General features: G+C 40.4%; 1 protein-coding gene and 1 pseudogene across 1 annotated transcript; both read left to right on the top strand.

Annotated features, from left to right (window-relative positions):
• Positions 1-16115: 16115 nt before the first annotated feature.
• On the top strand, positions 16116-17487 carry LOC131487887 (olfactory receptor 5B2-like; annotated as a pseudogene).
• Positions 17488-20926: 3439 nt separating this feature from the next.
• On the top strand, positions 20927-21874 carry LOC131487888 (olfactory receptor 5B2-like). The gene has a single exon (XM_058689072.1). The coding sequence runs from the start codon at positions 20930-20932 to the stop codon at positions 21872-21874; it is 945 nt and encodes a 314-aa protein (XP_058545055.1). The 5' UTR covers positions 20927-20929.
• Positions 21875-22296: the final 422 nt, after the last annotated feature.

Below are 22296 nucleotides of genomic sequence, written 5' to 3' on the forward strand. Positions count from 1 at the left end.
AACAACATGGGTGGAACTGGAGTTAGTGTATTACACTAAGTGAAATAGAGAAAAACAAACATCATATGCTTTCACTCATACGTGGAATTTAAGAAATAAAACAAATTAACATAGGGGAAGGGAAGTAAAAATAAGATAAAAAGAGAGAGGGGGACAAACCATAAAAAACTCTTAAATACAGAGAACAAACTCAGGGTTGCTGGAAGGGTGTCGGGTGGGGGGATGGGCTAAATGGGTGATGGGCACTTGTTGGGATGAGCATTGGGGTGTTATAGGTAAATGATGAATCACTAAATTCTATTCCTGAAATCATTATTACACTATATGTTAACTAATTTGGATTTAAATTAAAATTTTTGTCATGTTTTTCTTCATTTTGGTCTCTTGAAATAGTTTTTCTTTCTTTTCCAGTTTATTTATTTACTTTGTGAGAGAGAGCGTGCGCACCCACGAGCAGTGGAGGGGAAGAGAGAGAGGAAGAGAGAGAGAATCCCAAGAAAACTGCACACTGTCAGGCTGAGACCAATGCAGGGCTTGAGCGCAACAACCATAAGATCATGACTTGAGCCAAAATCAAGAGATGGAAACTTAACCAAGTGAGCCGCCCAGTGCCCCAATAGTTTTTCGCCTAGAGAAAAAAATAATGTCGGACACAAATTTATATTCTGATATCTAAATTTACTACTCCAACTTTTTAAAACTAGAAAACACTGCATCCAACACCTTCAACAAATTCCCCATTCCTTTTTGTCTGTGCACATATAGGATTCTTGCGTATGCTTCTCTTCATGAGCTTATGTGTGCCACGATTTACATAGAGGTATGCATTGCCACATGGTAGACTAAATAAGACATAAAGTTATAAGGTTGATTAAAAACAGGGCTCCAAAATTTTAAGGCCCCTTTGGCCATCCTTGTTCGGGTATCGCATATGTGAACATACCATTTTCTTTTTCAGATGAGAGACGTTTGAATAAGAAATGACATCACTCCGGTAATCTAGGTGCAGTATGGCCAATAACATGTCATGTGTGGATTCAGTCATATGTGGAATTTGAGAAACAAAACAAATGATAAAAAAAAAAAAAAGAGAGAGACAAGAAGCGACAAAAAAAAAAAGCTGACTCAAATGTAGGGACTGGTGGTTGCCAAGAGAGGAGGTGGATAGGAGGATGGATGGAAGGGATAAAGGAGATTAAGAGCTAAGCTTCCAGGGGCACCTCGGTGGCTCAGTTGGTTGGGCCTCCGACTTCGGCTCAGGTCAGGATCTCACAGCTTGTGAGTTCTAGTCTCGCGTCAGGCTCTGCTCTGACAGCTCAGAGCCTGGAGCCTGCTTCGGATTCTGCGTCTCCCTCTCTCTCTGCCCCTCCCCCACTTGCACTCTACCTCTCTCTCAAAAATAAATAAACGTTTAAAAAAAGAGTTAAACTTCCAAAATAAATAAACTTCCAAAATAAATAAATAACTTTCAAAATAAACTTACAAAATAAGTAAGTCATGGAAACGAAAACTACCGCATAGGGAATATAGTCAGCCAATAAGATGGTAATAATGTTGTTTGGTGACAGATGGTGGCTACAATTATTGTGGTGAGCACTAAGTAGCATATAATTGTTGAATCATTATGTTGTACACCAGCACTAATATAACATTATATGTTAATTATACTTTGATTTTTTAAAATGTGAATCATTGCCTATTGGGGATCTGAGAAGAACAACACAGGTCACTGTGGATCTTATAACTTTAAGAGGCAATGCTTTTTGCCTTCTCAACCACCTTCTTGAATGCGTTTTTCACCTCTTTGTTCCTTAGGCTATACACCAGGGTGTTTAGCATGGGAATTACCACAGTGTAGAACACGGACGCAATTTTATCTGAGTCCGTGGAATGGCTGGAGCTGGGCTGGGCGTACATGAAGAGGACTGTCCCATAGAAGATGGAGACTGTAGTGAGGTGGGAAGTGCAGGTGGACAAAGCCTTTTGATATCCCTCACCTGAGCACATCTTCAGGATGTGCACTAAATCCATATCTTTCAATAATAACTCTGAATGTAAATGGACTAAATGTTCTAGTCAAAAGACATATGGTATCAGAATGGATAAAAAAAAAAAAACAAGACCCATCTATATGCTGTCTGCAAGAGACTCCTTTTAGACCTAAAGACACCTGCAGATTGAAAGTGAGGGGATGGAAAACTATCTATCATACTAATGGATGCCAAAAGAAAGCTGGAGTAGCCATACTTATGTCAGACAAACCAGACTTTAAAACAGACTGTAATAAAAGATGAAGAAGGGCAATGTATCATAATTAAGGGATCTATCCATCAAGAAGACCTAACTATTGTAAATATTTATCCCCACATCTTCAACCACCAAAGTATATAAATCAATTAATAACAAACATAAAGAAACTCATTGATGGGGCACCTGGGTGGCTCAGTCGGTTAAGCACCCAACACCAGCTCAGGTCATGATCTCACAGTCTGTGAGTTCGAGCCTTGTGTTGGGCTCTTTGCTGACAGCTCAAAGCCTGGAGTCTGCTTTGGATTCTCTCTCTCTCTCTTTCTCTGCCCCTTCCCACCTCGCACTCTGTCTCTCTCTCTCTCTCTGTTTCTCAAAAATAAATAAACATTAAAAAATAAACTTCTTCTAAAAATAAAAAAAGAAACTCATTGATAATAATACAATAATAGTGGGGGACTTCAACATCCCCCTTACATCAATGGACAGATCATCCAATCAGAAAATCAACAGGGAAACAATGGCTTTGAATGACACACTGGACTGGATGGACTTACCAGATATATTCAGAACATTTTATCCTAAAGCAGCAGACTACACATTCTTCTTGAGGGTACATGGGACATTCTCCAGAACAGATCACATACTGGGTCACAAATATGCCCCACTAAGTTCAAAAAGATCGAGATCATGCCATACATATTTTCAGATCACAATGCTATGAAACTTAAAATCAATCACAAGAAAAAAATTGGAAAGCCCTCAAATACATGGAGGTTAAAGAACATCCTATTAAATAATGAATGGGTTAATGAGTAAATTAAAGAAGAAACTAAAAAAATACGTGGGAGCAAATGAAAATGAAAGTACAACAGTCCAAAACCTTTGGGATGTAGCAAAGACAGTCCTACGAGGGAAGTATATTGCAATTCAGGCCTATTTGAAGAAGTATGAAAGGTCTCAAATACACAGCCTAACCTTAAACCTAAAGGTGGCAGAAAGGAGCAGCAAACAAAGCCCGAAGCCAGCAGAAAAAGGGAAATAATAAAGATTAGAGCAGAAATAAATAATATGGAAACAAAAATCACAGAACAGATGAATGAAACTAAGATCTGGTTCTCTGAAAGAATAAACAAAATTGATAAACCCCAGGGGCGCCTGGGTGGCGCAGTCGGTTAAGCGTCCGACTTCAGCCAGGTCACGATCTCGCGGTCCGTGAGTTCGAGCCCCGCGTCAGGCTCTGGGCCGATGGCTCGGAGCCTGGAGCCTGTTTCCGATTCTGTGTCTCCCTCTCTCTCTGCCCCTCCCCCGTTCATGCTCTGTCTCTCTCTGTCCCAAAAATAAAAAAAAAATAAAAAACGTTGAAAAAAAAAAAAAAATTGATAAACCCCTAGCCAGCTTATGAAAAAGAAAAGAGAAAGGACCCAAATAGTCAAAACTCACAAATGAAAGAAGACAGATCACAGCCAACATCACAGAAATTAAAATCCTTATTTTAGCATGAGTCAAAAGAGTGTCCTTTCTTAAACTCATTCTTCCTCCCATTACTATCATCTCATAGTTGAATCACCAAGATCAAGAGTTGAAAATTCCTGGTTTGTTGGCTAGCTTGAGTCTTCAGGTCTGTTTTGGTGGAGAGCTCCATGTTTAAAAATTTTTATGTGATATGTTCTCGTGTAGAAACAGTGTCTTAAATCTTAATTATAATCTGAGGCCCTTTAGAAAGACAACTATCCTCACAAATCATTATCTACCATTGTTCTCCTGATTCTTTCACATCCTCATTCTCTAAGCCTAGCCCCTGAAGTCATTAGGTCTGTCAACCATCGACAGTCCTAACATCTTAGAATATGGAACGTCCTGCAAACAGTAAGAACTACATGCATATATATCTCTATGTATGCATGTGTACATATATTTATGCATGTGTTAATATACATGTATAAAATATACCATTTCATTTAAATTCATTCTGAGGTAAGTAGAATTTTGATTATTCCCACTTTACCATTAAGACACCTGAGGATATGAGAAGGTATATAATTTGGCTGATCTTTTTAAAGAAAGCAGTTGATGTTATTCCATAGATATCACTAAACTCCCCATTGATGGAAATTTTGATACTAAGATCCCAGCCTCAGCTCACTGCTTTAGAAGTAATGTTCAAATCATCTATTTCGGTGCTCAAATAACTCATAGTAGGTAGAGCACCCCATGGATTTTGCATGAATTATACTTCTTACTAAAAAAAAAAAATACACACAACATAGAAGCTTACCTCGCTGGTGGAAAAGAAGAGACAGGCAATCCTGAATAGTGAGTCTGAAATCAGGCTTTTTGCTATGAAATAATGCATATATACTGTTGGAGATGTTCTTTATCAGGTACTAGTGAAAATTCCAAGACTTCTAAGACAGGTAGAATTGGAGGAAAGATCCCAACATGGAGTCACAAACATGATCCAAGTCCTAAACCCACCCTTAGTTCTGACTACGCTTTTGGAGCAGCCGCTTGTTCTCTCCCTATTTGTAAAATAAAGGATAAAATCACCTCTCCTACATAATTCACAGAATTGTGTCGTGATGAGCAAAGGAGGGAAGCTCTAGAAAACACCTTGCTGAGGGGTTCTCACCTGGAACTCAATCAATATCATTTCCATGTGGAGATGTTTTCCCTGGCCATGATCGCAGGCCGGAAACAAATTCTCAGGTCCAAGGTCAGGGAGGAAGGTCTGCATGTACCAGCAAGGATAGCAGTCAGCTGAATAAATGATGGCCAGAGGGGCGTGGCACATGGCCTGGTCCCTCTGAAATGATGTCATGTTGAGTCCTACTGGGATTTCAGGGGCTATCTCATGGAATCAGGAGGGAGTGAGATAGACACGGAGTTCTCCGTGCATGTCCCCCAGGAGGGCGTCTGTAGCTTTCATCCGCCTTCTTAGGGAGAAGCAATTAAACAGCCTGTGGGGACCTAATTGGATCTGATCAGGGTGCACACCTGGTTTTGTGTCACATGTTCTTATATTTTTTTTTTTTCAACGTTTATTTATTTATTTTTGGGACAGAGAGAGACAGAGCATGAACGGGGGAGGGACAGAGAGAGAGGGAGACACAGAATCGGAAACAGGCTCCAGGCTCCGAGCCATCAGCCCAGAGCCTGACGCGGGGCTCGAACTCACAGACCGCGAGATCGTGACCTGGCTGAAGTCGGACGCTTAACCGACTGCGCCACCCAGGCGCCCCGACATGTTCTTATATTTAACCCCTTCTCCCACCTGCTGCCTCTGGAAACCACGTAACGGCTCGTCCATGTAATTTTGCCTTTGCAATAATGTCCTGTAAGTTGAGTCCTAGTGTGTGTAGCCTTTGTGTCTGGATTCCTTCACGTAAGATGTATCTGAGATTCATCCATATTGTTGCCTATATTAATTTCCTAAGACTGCTCTTAAAAAGTGCCACAAAGAAGGTGGCATTAACAGAAATGTATCGTCTCACATTTCTGGATGCTAGAAATCTGAGGTCAATGTGTCGATGGGGTTGGTTCCGTTGGTTGCTTGAGAATTCTGTAAGGGAGAAATTGTCTCATATCTGTCTCCGAGCATCAGGGTGATGTGCTGGTGTTCGTTTGCATTCCTTGGTCTGCTGATCATTCTGACCTCTGTCTTCCTCTTCACATGGTGTTATTCCCTTGTGCCTGCATCTGTCTAAATTTTCCCTTTTTAAAGGGAGTCCTATTAGACTCCTATACGATTTGGGGCCCACCCTACCCCAGTGGAACCTCATCTTAAATAAGTAAATCTGCAACAATCCTACTTCCAAATAAGAACACACTTTGAAGTACTCAGGGTTGAGATTTCAACACACAAGACATCGATCTGGACTTTGCACTTCTCATAAGGGTGTTTCGTTACTTATAGTGTTAAATTTGTTTTTCTGTCAGGGAACGTGGATATTGATTTCCTATCCCTCTGTCCTGCTAATCTCACTCTCCAGTCATTTATTTATGTGGCTAATGACTTGCAGAACTAATTCAGCAAAGTGTATCTATTTCCCCTGAAGTATGCGGGTTCTGATGTCCTTGACCCTACCTTTTCCCCTATTTATCTTTTAGCCTGCCTGCCTATAGATTACTCTTGGGACTCATGCACCATTTCCACATAAAAAATTGTTCTTAAATCTCCTGAATCAGGTAGACACCAATTTTCACATTTTACCCTTGGATGTTTCTGTGTGTTGGATATGGCTTTCACAGTTCAGCGACATTATAATTTTGCCCTACGTTCATCCAGGGACTAGAAATTTTCCTTCCTATGACTCTCCAGGGAGTGTGACCTTGGGAATGCACAACGTCTTCCAGATCAACAGGGATAAGCATGACTTTTTTCAGACACTACTCCTTTAGAGTTATACCTGGATTACAGTAGTTTATTCTTCATCCAGTGTTTAGTTGAAGGTTGTGCTCAAGTGTGCAAAGGGTTCAAGGCTCTTTGCTTATGGATCACTGTGTGGTTTGGTAAAGCTTTTGCATTTTCTCTGCATCCTGCTTTTATGACTCTTAAGTGGATGCAATGTAAGGTATGTATTCAGTCCTCAGGACCCTTAGGCATGAGTATGATTTTAGGAGGACTTTTCTTGACTATCTCTTGCTCCTGTTCTCTCTTGAAATCTACTGGATGCTCTGCCATTTTATGTTTTGCTACCAGTATCATGAAATTTTCCAACCCTCTTTTAATTGCTTATCACCAAATGCTCCATGGTTTTCCATAATACTCTTAGGCATGAACTTCTCACCTGCTCTAAATAAAGTCATTCACCTCAGGCAAAGCTTCAGAGTTCTTGTCTTCATTGACTGCCTACTCTCTGAATAGAAACTCTGTGCCATTGTACTAGGACTGGAGGAGGAGACAGGATCCAGCTCTCCCAGAATGATACTCTTCTTCTTTAAGCAAGTGCTAGGGGGAAGACCATAGCCCTAGGTTTCTTGGCCTGTCCTTCCCAATGTGAAATCACTACCCAACAAACAAATTGAGGCAGAGGCCATTGGGTCCCTAAACTCTCAGCCTTCTGTATGTTGGACAAAGCTTTTACCCTATTAACTGGATGGGAGATGACAGCCTCTGCCCCCCCTCTCCCAGCCGTGCTCATTGGGAATAATGCTTCTGCAATGTGGACGTGGAGAGAATGAGAGATGCCTGTGTCCCACCCTGCAGAGAATGATACTGTAGCCCACAATGGAACCTGGAGTTAGAAAGTACCCCTGCCTTCTTGGACACATTTGCCTGTAACATAACTTCTCCCGCACAGAGCTGGGGAAGGTGATGGAAGTGGATCATGGCCTAAATGCCACAATGCTGTTCTTAGGAGACTGAGCAGATCTCCTCAAGCACATGTTTCTCTATTTGCTGTATGTCCTTAAGACAAGTTCAAAGGATTTCAAATTGTTGGGGTTAAAAAAAATTTCCCCCAGTGATGATGTTGTTTCACTGAAGAGAAGTTCTGTCGAGCCCTTTGTATGCCATCTAGAGAGCCCACTGTTTAAATTATTTCTCATAAACTTTTTTTTTTAAAGCAAATGAGCCTTTATTCGAGCTAGCTCGAGCTCAATCCCCTACCTGCACCAACGCAGCGGTGAGATACCGGGGAGAGAGCTCTCATAAACTTTTAATGTTGGAATTGTTTTGGATTTACACAAAAGTTTCCCAGGTAGCACCAAGAACTCCCGGATATCCACTCACCTAGTTTCCCTCAAAACTTTGCACCTAAAGTTTTATTGTCTTACATTATCATGTTGCATTTTTCAAGCCAAAGAATCCAACGTTGGTACTTTACTGGTAAGTGAAGTCCAGAGTTTATTCAAACTTTACTACTTTTTCCCACAACGTCCTTTCTTTCTCCCCTTTGGTCAGCATCCAATTTTGGATACCACATAAGCAAGTAAAAATCATTGTAATTTTAAACCACAATCTATTAGTCACCAACAATATGTCAACCATAGTCTTTCCTTCTTTCTTCCTTTCTTTATAGTATTTTTAGTAGTTTTGGGTTTTTATTTACATTCCAGTTGGTTAACATATAGCGTGATATTAGATTCAGGAGTAGAATTTAGAGATTCATCACTTCTATATAACACCCAGTGCTCATCACAACAAGTTCCCTTAATACCCATCACTCATTTAACCCATTCCCTGCCCCCCCTCCAGCAATCCTCAGCTTGTTCTATTTAGTTAAGAGTCTGTTTTATGGTTTGCCTCTCTCTTTTTCCCCGTTATGTTCATGTTTTGTTTCTTAAGTTCCACATATGAGAGAAATCATATGGTATTTGTCTTTCTCTGACTGACTTATATTGCTTAGCATAATACTCTCTAGCTCCATCCATGTCATTGCCAATGGCAAAATTTCATTCTTTTTTTGTGGCTGAATAATATTCCATGGTATTATAAACACCACAATTTCTTTATCCATTCATCAGTCAATGGACATTTGAGCTCTTTCCATAATTTGGCTATTGTTGATAGCACTGCTGTAAACATCAGCATCCATGTGTCCCTTAAAATCACAGGCATTATTAAGTTAAGAGAGAAAGATACAGGAGTAAGGAGGAAAATAAATAAAATAATCTAGAGAGCTATATCTAGAAAATAATTTGGGGTGTGGTGACTAGAATATGGGAGCAAACAGATAAGAAACATCTAGGTTTTTTAAGGAGCTGCATCTCTAAGAAGGTTATGCCTTCATTGAAAAGTCTTAAACCACCTGTGGAAATTAAAAAATTGCATGGGTGGAAGTAAGTCTGCCAAATGATGTTCCTCAAGGAGAACAGACCCTTCAAAATCACTTCACAAATTGTAAATAAAGAATAATGGGTAAGAAAACAATTTCCAAAAAACTGAACGAGGTTCTAAGAAAAAGAATGGCAAATAGAGTTCGTCACAAAAATAAGAATCAAGATATAATGAAGAATTATCTATCATCCTCATGGTGGAAAGGCCTTTGTCAACTCAGCAAAATTCTGGAATTAACTTTGTCTTCCTTTGTTCACTTTTATGAATGAGTTGGTGGCTTTTTCCTTATTATCTTTACCCTAGTTCAATATTATATATTGGATGTGTATACGGGATGAGCTAACTTTTCTTCTTAGTTCATAAGCTATTGGATTGAAAGGACCCACACTTGCAGTGGATGGAGAGGATAAATTTATCCCTTAGATACACTGAGCTTCTAGAGTCATTATAATCACTAGAATTTCAGCTGCTTCCTCCCAGGAATTTTGATTGGAACTCTAAAAAGTCTTTATGGGGGTGCCTGGGTGGGTCAGTCAGTTAAGCATCTGACTCTTGATTTTGGCTTAGGTCATGGTCTCATGGGTAGTGAGTTTGAGTCCCACATCAGACTCTGTGCTGACAGTGTGGAGCCTGATTGGGATCCTCTCTCTCCCTCTCTTTCTGCCTTTCTCCTGCTTGTGCTCTCTCTCTCTCCCTCAAAATAAGTAAACACTAAAAATATACAAAAACTAAAATAAAAAGTCTTCTGTCCTTAATGTCTTCAGAAGTTTCCAGAGCAGTGCCCTAGCACCTCACTCCTTTACCTTCTAAAGACAGATATATCTTGTGAGTGATATTGTCCTTGTGCCTGAAACAGACTTCCTTCCTCCAGCCTCTCCAGTAACCCCAACTTCAAATACTACCAGTGAGGTAAGAGGACTCTCCTTTACCACAGCTGTACAAGCATCTGTTATTATCTGTTTACTCAATGGCAGCCATACAAATGTGTGTGAACTGGTGTCTCGTTCTGCTTTTCGTATTTATGCTTATTGATATTTTGTATCTTTTCATGTGCTTCTTAGCACTCATACGCTTTCTTTTTTTTTTTTTTTTTTTTTAAATTTTTTTTTCAACGTTTTTTATTTATTTTTGGGACAGAGAGAGACAGAGCATGAACAGGGGAGGGGCAGAGAGAGAGGGAGACACAGAATCGGAAACAGGCTCCAGGCTCCGAGCCATCAGCCCAGAGCCTGACGCGGGGCTCGAACTCACGGACCGCGAGATCGTGACCTGGCTGAAGTCGGACGCTTAACCGACTGCGCCACCCAGGCGCCCCTCATACGCTTTCTTTGTTAGCACATCTCTTCAAACCTTTCCCCGCTTTTTGATCGAAATGTTTGTTTTCTCATAATTGAATTGCGAGATGTCTACAGTCTCAAAATGAACTTTTATCAGCTATTGTATTTGCAAACACTTTCTTCCAATTTGTGATTTGTCTTTTTAAAAATTGTATTCATGGCATTGCTTGATATGGAAAAACAATTGAATTTTGATGCGGTTAAATTTTGGACTCCAAAATTACAGCTTCTTCCTTTTTTATAACTTTCATCTTGTTTATTGCTATTCTTTATTAGATGAATCACTGGCATCATATTTTCCTCTCCTTGTTCTCTTCAGTACTTTGAATATATCTGACCTCCCTCAGAGAGTTTCTATGGACTGTTCTCCCCTTTGTTTGGACCACATTTTTCTCCTTATTTTCATGCCTTACAATTTTTTTTTTTGGCTGAAAAAATGGGCCCTTCAGATCACAGAGTATAGAAACTTTGAATTCTGACCATCCCCAGAGTTGTTGTTTGATACTCATTCTTGTTTCATTGATCGAACTACACTGATTTTAGAGTCTGTTTCCCTTCTGTGTGTAGCCTTTGAAGTTTCAGCCCAATCTTTTCAACCCTTGTTCTTATTTATAAGCCTGTGCTCTTAAGGGTAGCCACTGTATCAGTGGTCAGCAGAAGTTTTTCTTAGACCCATTTTGAAGGAAGGTTCTGGGAATGGTTTGGGGAATTTATTCAAAGTTTGGGCAGTTGACAAATCTTCCCTGGTTTTTGCTTTCTTCTTGGCGGGGAACCACAAGATCAGCCAGGAATAAGTAGCTGGCATCAGCTCTGTTTTTACCTGCATACTACATGTGCATACCCAGAAATATGTCAGAGCTTTTCAAAGCCCCTGTATCATTTCCTGAATATCCCTTTTTAATGTTTGACTTGTCCCTTATTTTCCCCAAACAGCATCACAGCTCTTGGCAGCTGTGATTTGCCCTTCTGCAATAGTTCTGCCACATGCTGTTGTGGGGCTAATGGACTTCTCTTGCTCCATAACCAACATAATTTCTCACAGCCTTAGAATTTTCATTCAGGCTCTTTGTTCTGTCAGGAATACTCTACCCTGGGGTAGACAGTACTAAGGTTTGGCAATGACATGAGGAAATTGAGATTATCATGGACTACCAATGGAAATACAAAATGGCGCATTACTCAAAAAAATTGTTCGGCTGGGCGCCTGGGTGGCTCAGCAGATTAAGCGTCTGAGTTCTGCTCAGGCATGATCTCATGGTTCATGGGCTTGAGCCCCATGCTAGACTTTGTGCTGACTGCTCAGAGCCTGGATCCTGCTTCAGATTCTCTGTCTCTCTCTCTCTCGCTCTCTGCCCCTCCCCCACTTGTGTGCTCTCCCTCCCCCCTCCCCCCCCCCACTTTCTCTCTCTGTCAAAAATAAAAATAAACTTTAAAAAATCATTTGGCAATGTCTGATAAGGTTAAACATAAATCTACCATATCTGCTAACAATCTCACTTCAAGGTATTTACTCAAACCTATGTTTATACAACAGTTCTGTATGCAAATGTTTATAGCTGATGTAACTGTAATCAATACAATCTAGAAATAGACGGTGTGGTTAGGTCCACATAATAGAATACTACTCGACAATAAAAAGGAACAAACCACTGATACATGCAAGAAATGGATGAATCTCATATACACCTTATGCTGAGTGAAACAAGCCAGACTCGGGGCGCCTGGGTGGCGCAGTCGGTTAAGCGTCCGACTTCGGCTCAGGTCACGATCTCACGGTCCGTGAGTTCGAGCCCCGCGTCGGGCTCTGGGCTGATGGCTCAGAGCCTGAAGCCTGCTTCCGATTCTGTGTCTCCCTCTCTCTCTGCCCCTCCCCCATTCATGCTCTGTCTCTCTCTGTCTCAAAAATAAATAAACATAAAAAAAAAAATTTAAAAAAAAAAAGAAACAAGCCAGACTCAACAAATTAGATAGTGTATGACCTCATTTATATGACATTTCTTCCAGAGGAAAAGTCTCAAGAACAAAATCAGTTTCAGGATCTGAGGGCGGCAGGAGGGCTTCACCACAAAGGAATACAAGGGACTTTGGAGGACAGATGGTACCAGTCTTTGTTTTGATTGTGTTGGTGGCTCACGATCATACACATTTAACCAACTTTCAGGACTATACACAAAAATGCATGAAATTTGCTGTAAGTGAATTGCGCCTAAACTGAAAATGAGGAAGAAATGGCAAAAAAAAAAAAAAAATGTAAATGCGTCTGTGTGTTCACTTAACACATTAAGCTAGGTATTCACAGATGGTTAATTGCCTCTCCCTTAAGTAGTAGGAGAAAGTCCTAGAGCTGCCCTTACAAGGGCCTGTTCCCCTGAGATCTCCAGGTTTCTGGTTCTTATTCATTGTTTTCTTTTAGAATCCCAACATGGTTCTTCTGCCTGACATCATTTTGAAAGGAACAGACTATATACCAAGGCACCTGGGTAATTTATTTACTCGTGTGAATGCGAATGGTTGTTAGTACACATGCTGATCTTCCCCCAAATTGTGGAATTTCTGTGAGTCTGCAACCATCGTCAGGAAAACCCCTAGCATGAAAATTGTACTGAATGCAGTCCAAGTGATAACCCTTTACTGAGTTGTTTTATAGCCTTTTTATTTGCTATTCACAGCCACAGTCCTGTGAATCATGCCCATGTGTTAATAACACTCTATTTCACAAATAAAGAAATTAAGTTTGACATCAGGTAAGGGACAACTCTAAGGGCACCTTTTGATTAGCTTCCAGGAGGGAGCTTTGTTGATGGGATTGCTACATTCTTCCCCCGCGGAGTTTCAGATCAATGACTAAACATTCAGGATTTCCATCGCCTGTTTTCAAGGACCAGGTAAGTAACCTTTTGTATTTCACACACATTTTTAGTGAGAAGTGGAATACATGTAAAAGTAGTAGTGAAGCTGATGTTATGGGTTATCTGAGCTCAAAATAGAATTCAATGAACATCTTTGCTGAAACGCTTGGGACTTTATGTCCAATTAAAAACCACTTCCGTTAGTAGGAAGCTCAGTGGCACTTATGAAACGTTGTTATGTTCCTAAAGAGGATGGACAAAGACGGAAGGTGGAAGATGCTCTGATTGAGCAGGAGGTAATTTCCTCCCATTTTCTATCTTTTCCTGTCATTGTAGGGGAGGTTCACAAGCAAAGTTTGATTGGACAGTTCTTTAGATGCCAGACGGATCTTCATGAGATTATTTAGATCTGTACTCCACTTTAATATTCTTTACCCCCGAAGCTCACCCTTTTCCTGACGTCTAGAAAAGTCGACAGAGCAGTCATTCAGTGCGTAGGTTGTAAAATAGATCATAGATACACTTGATTCTCAGAGCTGCTTCCTCTTAGACACGTAATTTTAGGAAGTAACTTCTCAAATCCTCTTTTCTTATTTGTAAAATAGGGATACTAGTGCCGACTGACGTTTAATGTTATCATGAAGATTAAAGTGAAACATATCTATATCTGAATATGTCATTCCCTTATTAGTGGTCATAGAATGCAGCACATTCTATTTGCTTTAAAAGTTGTAGGTTATATTATCATGTATGTTAGAAATTTATAAACACACAAGTGCCTTTAGGGACAGGAATGTAAAGTGAAGTTGCAAAATGGCCAGGAGGAAATAGAAGGTAGAGAGGAGATAGAGAAAAGTAGTTACCAGAGAATGGACATGCTACCAAAAGCTCCAAGGTCAAATTAAAAACTAAAAAGCAAAACCATGGAGCTGACCACATAACAGATCTGCAGACTAGAATGAAATTCCTGGTCCATGACTCTTCAGCTCTCCATCTCTGTGACTGTACAAGAGGCTGGAGGCTGCCAGACTTCATACTGCCTCCACATCTTGAAGCCCTGCATCCCACCCCCACCTGTCCTTAACCAACATGGAGACCATCATTCCATCCTAATAACAATGTAGTAATTCATCAGGATTGTGATGAATGCCCACATTGTGCTTTTTAAAAAATGAATTACCTCATTTAGATTTTGTAAAAAATCCCTTTTGAATCATCCCATTACCATCTTTATTTATTTAGTTTTTAAGGGGGCTCCATGCCCAGCGTGGCTTGAACTCACCATCTTTTTTTTTTTTTTTCAACGTTATTTATTTTTGGGACAGAGAGAGACAGAGCATGAACGGGGGAGGGGCAGAGAGAGAGGGAGACACAGAATCGGAAACAGGCTCCAGGCTCCGAGCCGTCAGCCCAGAGCCCGACGCGGGGCTCGAACTCACGGACCGCGAGATCGTGACCTGGCCGAACTCACCATCTTGAGATCAAGACCTGAGCTGAGATCAAGAGCTGGAGGCTTAACCAACTGAACCACGCAGGTGCCCCACCATCTTCATTTTATAAAGAAAATGAGGCTCAAGGAAGTTAGGACCAATGTCTCCTTGGTCAAAAATGGTAGGGCTGCTTTCTGAATGCTTATGAACCTCTTCTCAGAGCCCAAGCTCTAACACCCAACGCCATACCTTCTTCAGAATTGAATTCAACTGGAATTCCTGCTTGTACATGCCTCTACTGTAGTTGTGCTGTTATCCCAGTACATCTAGTTCGTATATACATAGCTATTCTACTGAACACCTACAAGTACTGAGTTTGGCCTAATGGACACAATGAATAAACGTGAACTCAGTTAAAATAAATTCAGTTAAACTTCAGTTAAGAGCCTGGGTCTAGGAAATCACTTTGCCTGGGTCCAAGGCTTGACTCTGTTGGTTGATACTGATGTAGACTTGCACAAACACTTAGTCATTTGTGGGTTTGTTGAGAGGATTAAGCATATTTCAACATTAGACATAAGCGTGTACTTGATGTGAGCACTGTATAAACGTTAGCTGTCAATAAACTCAGGAAATCTGACTTAGGAAATGTTGGTACAGCAAATATGTGACCTTGGATAAATCATAACCTCTTTCTGCGCCTCTCTTTGTGCATTTGCACAAGTAAGAAGTTGGCTATGGGACTTGTAAGGATCTTTTGGCTTCAACAGTATGTAACCATATAGATCATTTATCTAAGTCCTAAGTTTTTTGTTCAAATCTATGCTTTATATCAGAAATCATGAAGAATAAATTATTGCCACAATTAAATGGTGAAATAAGTGGTGTATTTATATATTTAAATTTCAGTGCAGGGGGGCCGGGTGGCTCAGTTGGTTAGGCATCTGACTTGGTTTCAGCTCAGGTCATGCTCTCACAGTTCTCTGAGTTTGAGCCCTGTGTAGGGCTCTGTGCTGGCAGCTTAGAGCCTGCTTGGGATTCTCTTTCCTTGTCTCTCTGCCTCTTTCCCTGCTTGTGCTGTTTCTGTCTCTCTTAAATAAATAAACATACTTATGAATAAATAAATAAATAAATAAATAAATAAATAAATTTCAGTGCCATTTATTTTCTTATGAAGCTACTCTTTTTTTTTTTTTTTTTAAGTTTATTTATTTTTGAGACAGAGAGAGACAGAGCATGAACGGGGGAGGGACAGAGAGAGAGAGGGAGACACAGAATCGGAAGCAGGCTCCAGGCTCCGAGCCATCAGCCCAGAGCCCAACGCGGGGCTCGAACTCATGGACTGCGAGATCGTGACCTGAGCTGAAGTCGGACGCTTAACCGACTGAGCCACCCAGGCGCCCCAGTGCCATCTATTTTCTGTTTACCAAATATTCCTTTCTTTCTCATTACTACAAAGAATTTAGTAATTCTCATGGACACTAATACAGAAGTGACAGATTTCATCCTGATGGATCTGACCAATACTCCAGAACTTCAGATTCCACTTTTTATTGTGTTCACCCCTCATTTACTTCATCAGTGTTTGGGGGAACCTGGGGATGATCATACTGATCCTACTGGACTCCCATTGCCACTGTCTCATGTACTTTTTCCTCAGTAACCTGTCTCTGGTGGACTTTGGTTACTCTACAGCTGTCACTCCCAGGGTCACGGCTGGATTCCTTATAGGAGACCAGGTCATCTCCTATAATGCGTGTGCTGCTCAAACGTTCTCTTCTGCAGACTTTGCAACTGTGGAACGTTATCTCTTATCCTCAGCGGCCCGTGACCTCTATGCAGCAGTGTGAAGCCCCTCCATCCCACCACCACCATGACGATGAGCGTGTGTGCTCTTCTGGCCATGGGTTGCTACATCTGTAGTCTTCTGAATGCATCCATTCAGGTTGGGAATACGTTCAGTCTTTCTTTCTGTAAGTCCAATGTGGTCCATCACTTTTTCCGGTGATATTCCAGCAGTCATGGCTCTCTCTTGCTCTGATAAACACATTAGTAAGGTGGTTCTTGTGTATGTGTCAAGCTTTAATGTATTTTTTGCACTTCTCGTTACAATCCTATCCTACCTATTCATATTTATAACCAGCTTGAAGATGCAGTTAGCTCAGGGGCACCAAAAGGCTTTGTCCTCCTGTGCTTCCCACCTCACTACAGTCTCCATCTTCTATGGGACAGTCATCTTTATGTATTTACAGCCCAGTTCCAGCCATTCCGTGGACACAGACAAAACGGCATCCGTGTTCTACACTGTGCTCATCCCCATGCTGAACCCTGTGGTCTACAGCCTGAGGAACAAAGAGGTCAAGAATGCTTTCAAGAAAGTTTTGGAAAAGGCAAAATCATCTCTCATACTGGGATTTTAATATTATATTATGCACAATAATCTAGTTTCATTTCTCTCGGTTTATCCCATTCATATTTTTAAGACTTACCCTGCATTTAATTCCTCATGTTATATCCCTAACACTTGAAAAGCCTGCTGTCTTGTAAAAATAAAGTATGTCTAACATATAATACTTGAACTAGTATGGCTCAAAAAAAGGCATGAAAAGCCAGGGGTCCTGCTTCTCAAAACACTTACTAATGGCTTTTGTTTTATTCGCTTGTTCCACATGCATTTTCTTTACCACGTGCCTGTGTAAACATACATGTAAATCAGTGGGAAAAACGAGTCTATGAGCAGAGACACATACACACATCCTCTATGACTCTGAGGACATATACACATGACAGTGGTAAATTTGGCAGAGGTAAACGAAGTGTCAGTGGTTTTGAATAAAATGATTTTAAATAATTTGGGGGTTAGAATATAAATTTGTGTCTAATAATATTTGTTTCTTTTGCTGAATTCCTGTTGTAAAATCTTAACTGAAGAAAAAGTACGTAATTCTAAATAGAAGTATTTTCTTTGTTGGCACATTTTATTGAAAGACACATAGATATTGCATTTAAATGGAGTCGTATTGGGGCGCCTGGGTGGCTCAGTCAGTTAAATGTCCAACTTCAGCTCGGGTCATGATCTCACAGTTGATGGGTTTGATCCCTGCGTCAGGTTCTGTGCTGACAGCTCAGAGCCGGGAGCCTGCTTCAGATTCTGTGTCTCCCTCTCTCTCTGCCCCTCCTCTGCCTATGCTCTGTCTCTCTCTGCCTCTCAAAAACAAATAAAAATGTTAACAATTTTAAAAGAATAAAAAGAGTTATATTTCTGTCTTGACTGAGTCATTCTGTAGAGTCAACATATTCACATTACACCTTTTAAAAGGACAAAAGATCTAGACTACACACACACAAAATGGAGCAAAATAAACACATTTTCCGTTATTCATATGTAACCTCAAACTCTCATAATGCTAAAAAAATGAACAGAGACTATCAAGAATGCACACTTTTCTGTCTAAAAATGCTTTGAAATGGCTAATATTTCCTATTTTTCATACTGCAGTGTTGTTAGGTCATCTCTTGTCCCTCTCCCAGACTTCTCCCTCACTTCATCCACAGTGATTTCCTTGGTATTTCTGGACAACTCAAATACACTTCCACCTCAGGGTCTTTGTACTTGCTGTTCCTTCTGAAAGAAATCTTCTCTTAGTCCATTCAGGGTCTCCTTAATCTTAGAGGCCTTCTCTGCCTACCTTTAAAAATTCGTCACTTTCTCCTTCCCGCATACACCAACTTCTCACCCTGCATTATTCTTTGTCACCCTTACAAACACTTGCCTGTTGTATATTTATCGGCCTTTTGCTTTGTGAACTGTCTCTCCTAACTAGAACCTAACTCCATAAGAACAGTGACTTTATCCGTTGTATTTACCACATGATCACCAATACCAAAATGAGTGTGTGATTCGTTGTAGATTCTCAATAAATAATTATCTAACAAATGAATAAATTGAGTCCAATTGGACCACATGTTAGGTCCTTGAGTCTTTGGGAATTCTCTGTAGCAACTGTCTAGATATGCTCCTAGAGCATTTCCTGTATTGTAGCTTATTTTCCACTTTGCTGAAATATTTTCACCTACGTTCTCACTCAGTGCTTGCAGCCGTCACTTTTGGCATGATTGCCTGGAAATCTCAACAGCTGTGTGACCTCAAACCATTTTATAATTTTTACTCAGAAGTATGGCTTGCAAGGTGTCAAGGAAGCACAAGATAAATGCTATTTAGTAAATTATAGAAATACATTAAGAGGAGATTATATAAAATTTGCTATATGATTTAATTTGGAAAATTACTTCATGCACTCTGGAACATACACCTAACTGAAATGGTTCAAAATATCCATATAGAAGATAAACCAGAAAATAACTGTCAGTAATAAACATAACGTACTTTCAAAGTCCCAAAGTAATGCGCAACATTTATGCATTTAATTTGCCCCGCAGGGAGCCCCATTCTATACCGAAGCTACCTCTGGGAATGTGCACTCATGGCTCCATTTTTTGGTCTCTGTCTAATTACAGGCTGCAACATCTCCATATTTGTAAAATTTTTCTTCAATGTACAGAAATGTCATGCTACTACTTGTGGGACAGTGTAGCCTATTACAAGACTCACTTTTTTTTCTTTATAGGGATGTTTCTCTTGTTGAAATCTAATTATTTGAATGTATAATTTTTTTAGAGTTATAGAAAGTCTTCAAAGATGGTGTGGAATGTCCCCATATGACCCATTGTAGGCTGAAAATAGCTAAATCATACATTCAGGGAAAAAAAGAAATACCAAGTAATGACAACTGTGCATACCCACTCAATACATGTAGCGAGGTCCCCGTAGGTAGTTTAATTGCTTCTTCCGTAGGAAGGTGGGATGAAGAGCCATAGATGCTCTTGAAAGAGCTTCCCCTGAGCCCCATATCTTAATAACTCATTTTTGGTGCCCTTATATCAGCCTCTGAAATAGCAACAACAGTCCACATAGCATCATTCTAGAGAGATCAGATTGCACACTGGGCTCCATGATCATCCTACATTCATCTGAATGTCAGTGGGCATCATTGCCCTCAGGCCTTCTCCTTCCCTGAAGAGTTGCTGTCAGCCTGCAACCATGACCAAGGAACGCACCTCAAGACACAAGTTGTATTGAGTGGCTTTAAAATGGTAACCCCTCACTGAGTTATTTTGTAGACCTTCCCTTATTTGCTATTTACAGACACAATTCTGTAAAATATGTGGGAGAAGTATTTTTACTATGTTTATTTTACAAATAAGGAGAAGGTAAGTGACTTCTCCAAGGGCACAGCATGAATCAATGGTAGATTCAGAATCTGAGCCCAGGTTCCTGGGTCCTTGTTGGTGTGTTTTCCGTTCGTTTTTTGCTGCCTTGGAGAACTTGGAAACTTGTGACCACTACCGAACATAGCTTCTCTACAGTTTGTGTGGGTTATTTCTTGGATGATTTTCTCATGAATTTCACACTCACTATTGAGGACTGACTGTCTCTTCTCTTCAAGGAGCAAGGTAAGCCACTATATTCCATATACATTATTAGTGAAAAGTGTAATTCACGCAAAAGGAGTATGAAAGCTAAACATGCTATGAGTTGTTTGAGCAGAGAAATTGATGTTTTGAAACATTTTTTCTAAAATAGTAAGTTGAAGCTGGAGTATAAATTCAAAATTCCATTAGCAGGGGATTTAATGGTACTTATAAAATACCCTGTGGCTTCCCTTAAAAAAATAAGATAGTTGATGCTCTACTTGAGTATATGGTAATTTCATTTTGTTCACTATCAGATGGTCTCTCATTGGAGGTGAAAGAAAGTGTGAAGTGACTCTTCTTTAAGCTACAAAGGGAATTGAGTGATTTAGTAAGATCAAACTGCAGTGTAACCTTTTCTCCCTAATCTCATCCTTATTGTTATTGCCACCTTTAAATATTCCAAGTGAAGGAGTTAAAAGTGCACAGATTCTGGTTAGGTCAAAACTGAGTTTCAAACTTGAATCTTTTTCATACTAGTGATATCATTGTAAAATATCACATAATTCCTCAAATCCCTAATTCCTTCAATGGTAAAATCAAAATAATACTATCCGTTGTACACACACACACACTCTAACACACATATTTATATGTAAAGCCCTTAACATTAGACCAGGATCATTCTGAAGTACAAATTATTAATGAAATAATGCACGTGGTATTTATACATTTCAATGTCATTAGAATTTCTTTCTGTTTTCTCCTTTATTTCTCTCTAACAGGACATCTCATAATTCCCTGATCACGTTGATGGATAACAGGACAGAAGAGACACAATTCATCCTGGTGGGACTAACCAGTGACCCAGAACTGCTGATCCCCCTTTTTATCATGTTCACCCTCATCTACCTCATCACTCTGGTTGGGAACCTGGGGATGATGGCGCTGATTCTCTTGGACTCTCGTCTCCACACTCCCATGTACTTTTTCCTCAGTAACCTGTCTCTGGTGGATCTTTGTTACTCTACAGCTGTCACTCCCAAGGTCATGGCTGGATTACTTATGGGAGACAAGGTCATCTCCTACAATGCATGTGCTGCTCAGATGTTCTTTTTTGTAGCATTTGCCACTGTGGAAAATTACCTCTTGGCCTCAATGGCCTATGACCGCTACACAGCAGTGTGCAAACCCCTCCATTACACCACCACCTTGACCACAGGTGTGTGTGCTTCTCTAGCTATAGGCTCCTACATCTGTGGTTTTCTGAATGCCTCTTTCCATGTTGGGGACATATTCAGTCTGTCTTTATGTAAGTCCAATCTGATCCATCACTTTTTCTGTGATGTTCCAGCTGTCATGGCTCTCTCTTGCTTTGATAAACACGTTAGTGAACTGGTTCTTGTTTTTATGTCAAGCTTTAATGCCCTTTTTGCTCTTCTGGTTATATTGCTTTCCTACCTATTCATATTTATATCCATCTTGAAGATGCAGTCAGCTCAGGGGCACCAAAAGGCTTTGTCCACCTGTGCTTCCCACCTCACTACAGTCTCCATCTTCTATGGGACAGTCATCTTTATGTATTTACAACCCAGTTCCAGCCATTCCATGGACACAGACAAAATGGCTTCCGTGTTCTATTCTATGGTCATCCCCATGCTGAATCCTGTGGTCTATAGCCTGAGAAACAAAGAGGTCAAGCATGCATTCAAGAAGATGGTGGAGAAGGCAAATTTTTCTACAGGATTGGGAATTTAACATTACAGTGTGCATAACCTTGTTTAATTCCACTCAGACTTTCCCCATGCAATGAGCTACTTTTTAAGACCCATGCTGCATTTAAACTTCTGAAGCGACATCCTTCTCTCTTCAAAAGTCTATTGTTTGGCAAAAAGAAAACATATTCAGGGGTGCCAGATGGCTCACTTGGTTAAGTGTTTGACTTTGGCTCAGGTGATCATCTCACGGTTCGTGAGTTTGAGCCCTGTCCTAGGCCCTCTGCTGTCAGCACAGAGCCTGTTTGCATTTCTCACTCTTCTCCTTCTCTCTCTCTGCCCTTCCCCTGCTGGCTCTCTCTCTCTCTCTCTCTCTCTCTCAGGCAGTCTCTCTCTCTCAAAATAAATAAATAAACTTAAAAAAAAACATGTTCAGAAATGTAATTCCTGAATGGGGATGTTAAT

This window comes from Neofelis nebulosa, chromosome 10 (assembly GCF_028018385.1).
Source record: "Neofelis nebulosa isolate mNeoNeb1 chromosome 10, mNeoNeb1.pri, whole genome shotgun sequence".
NCBI lineage: Eukaryota > Metazoa > Chordata > Mammalia > Carnivora > Felidae > Neofelis > Neofelis nebulosa.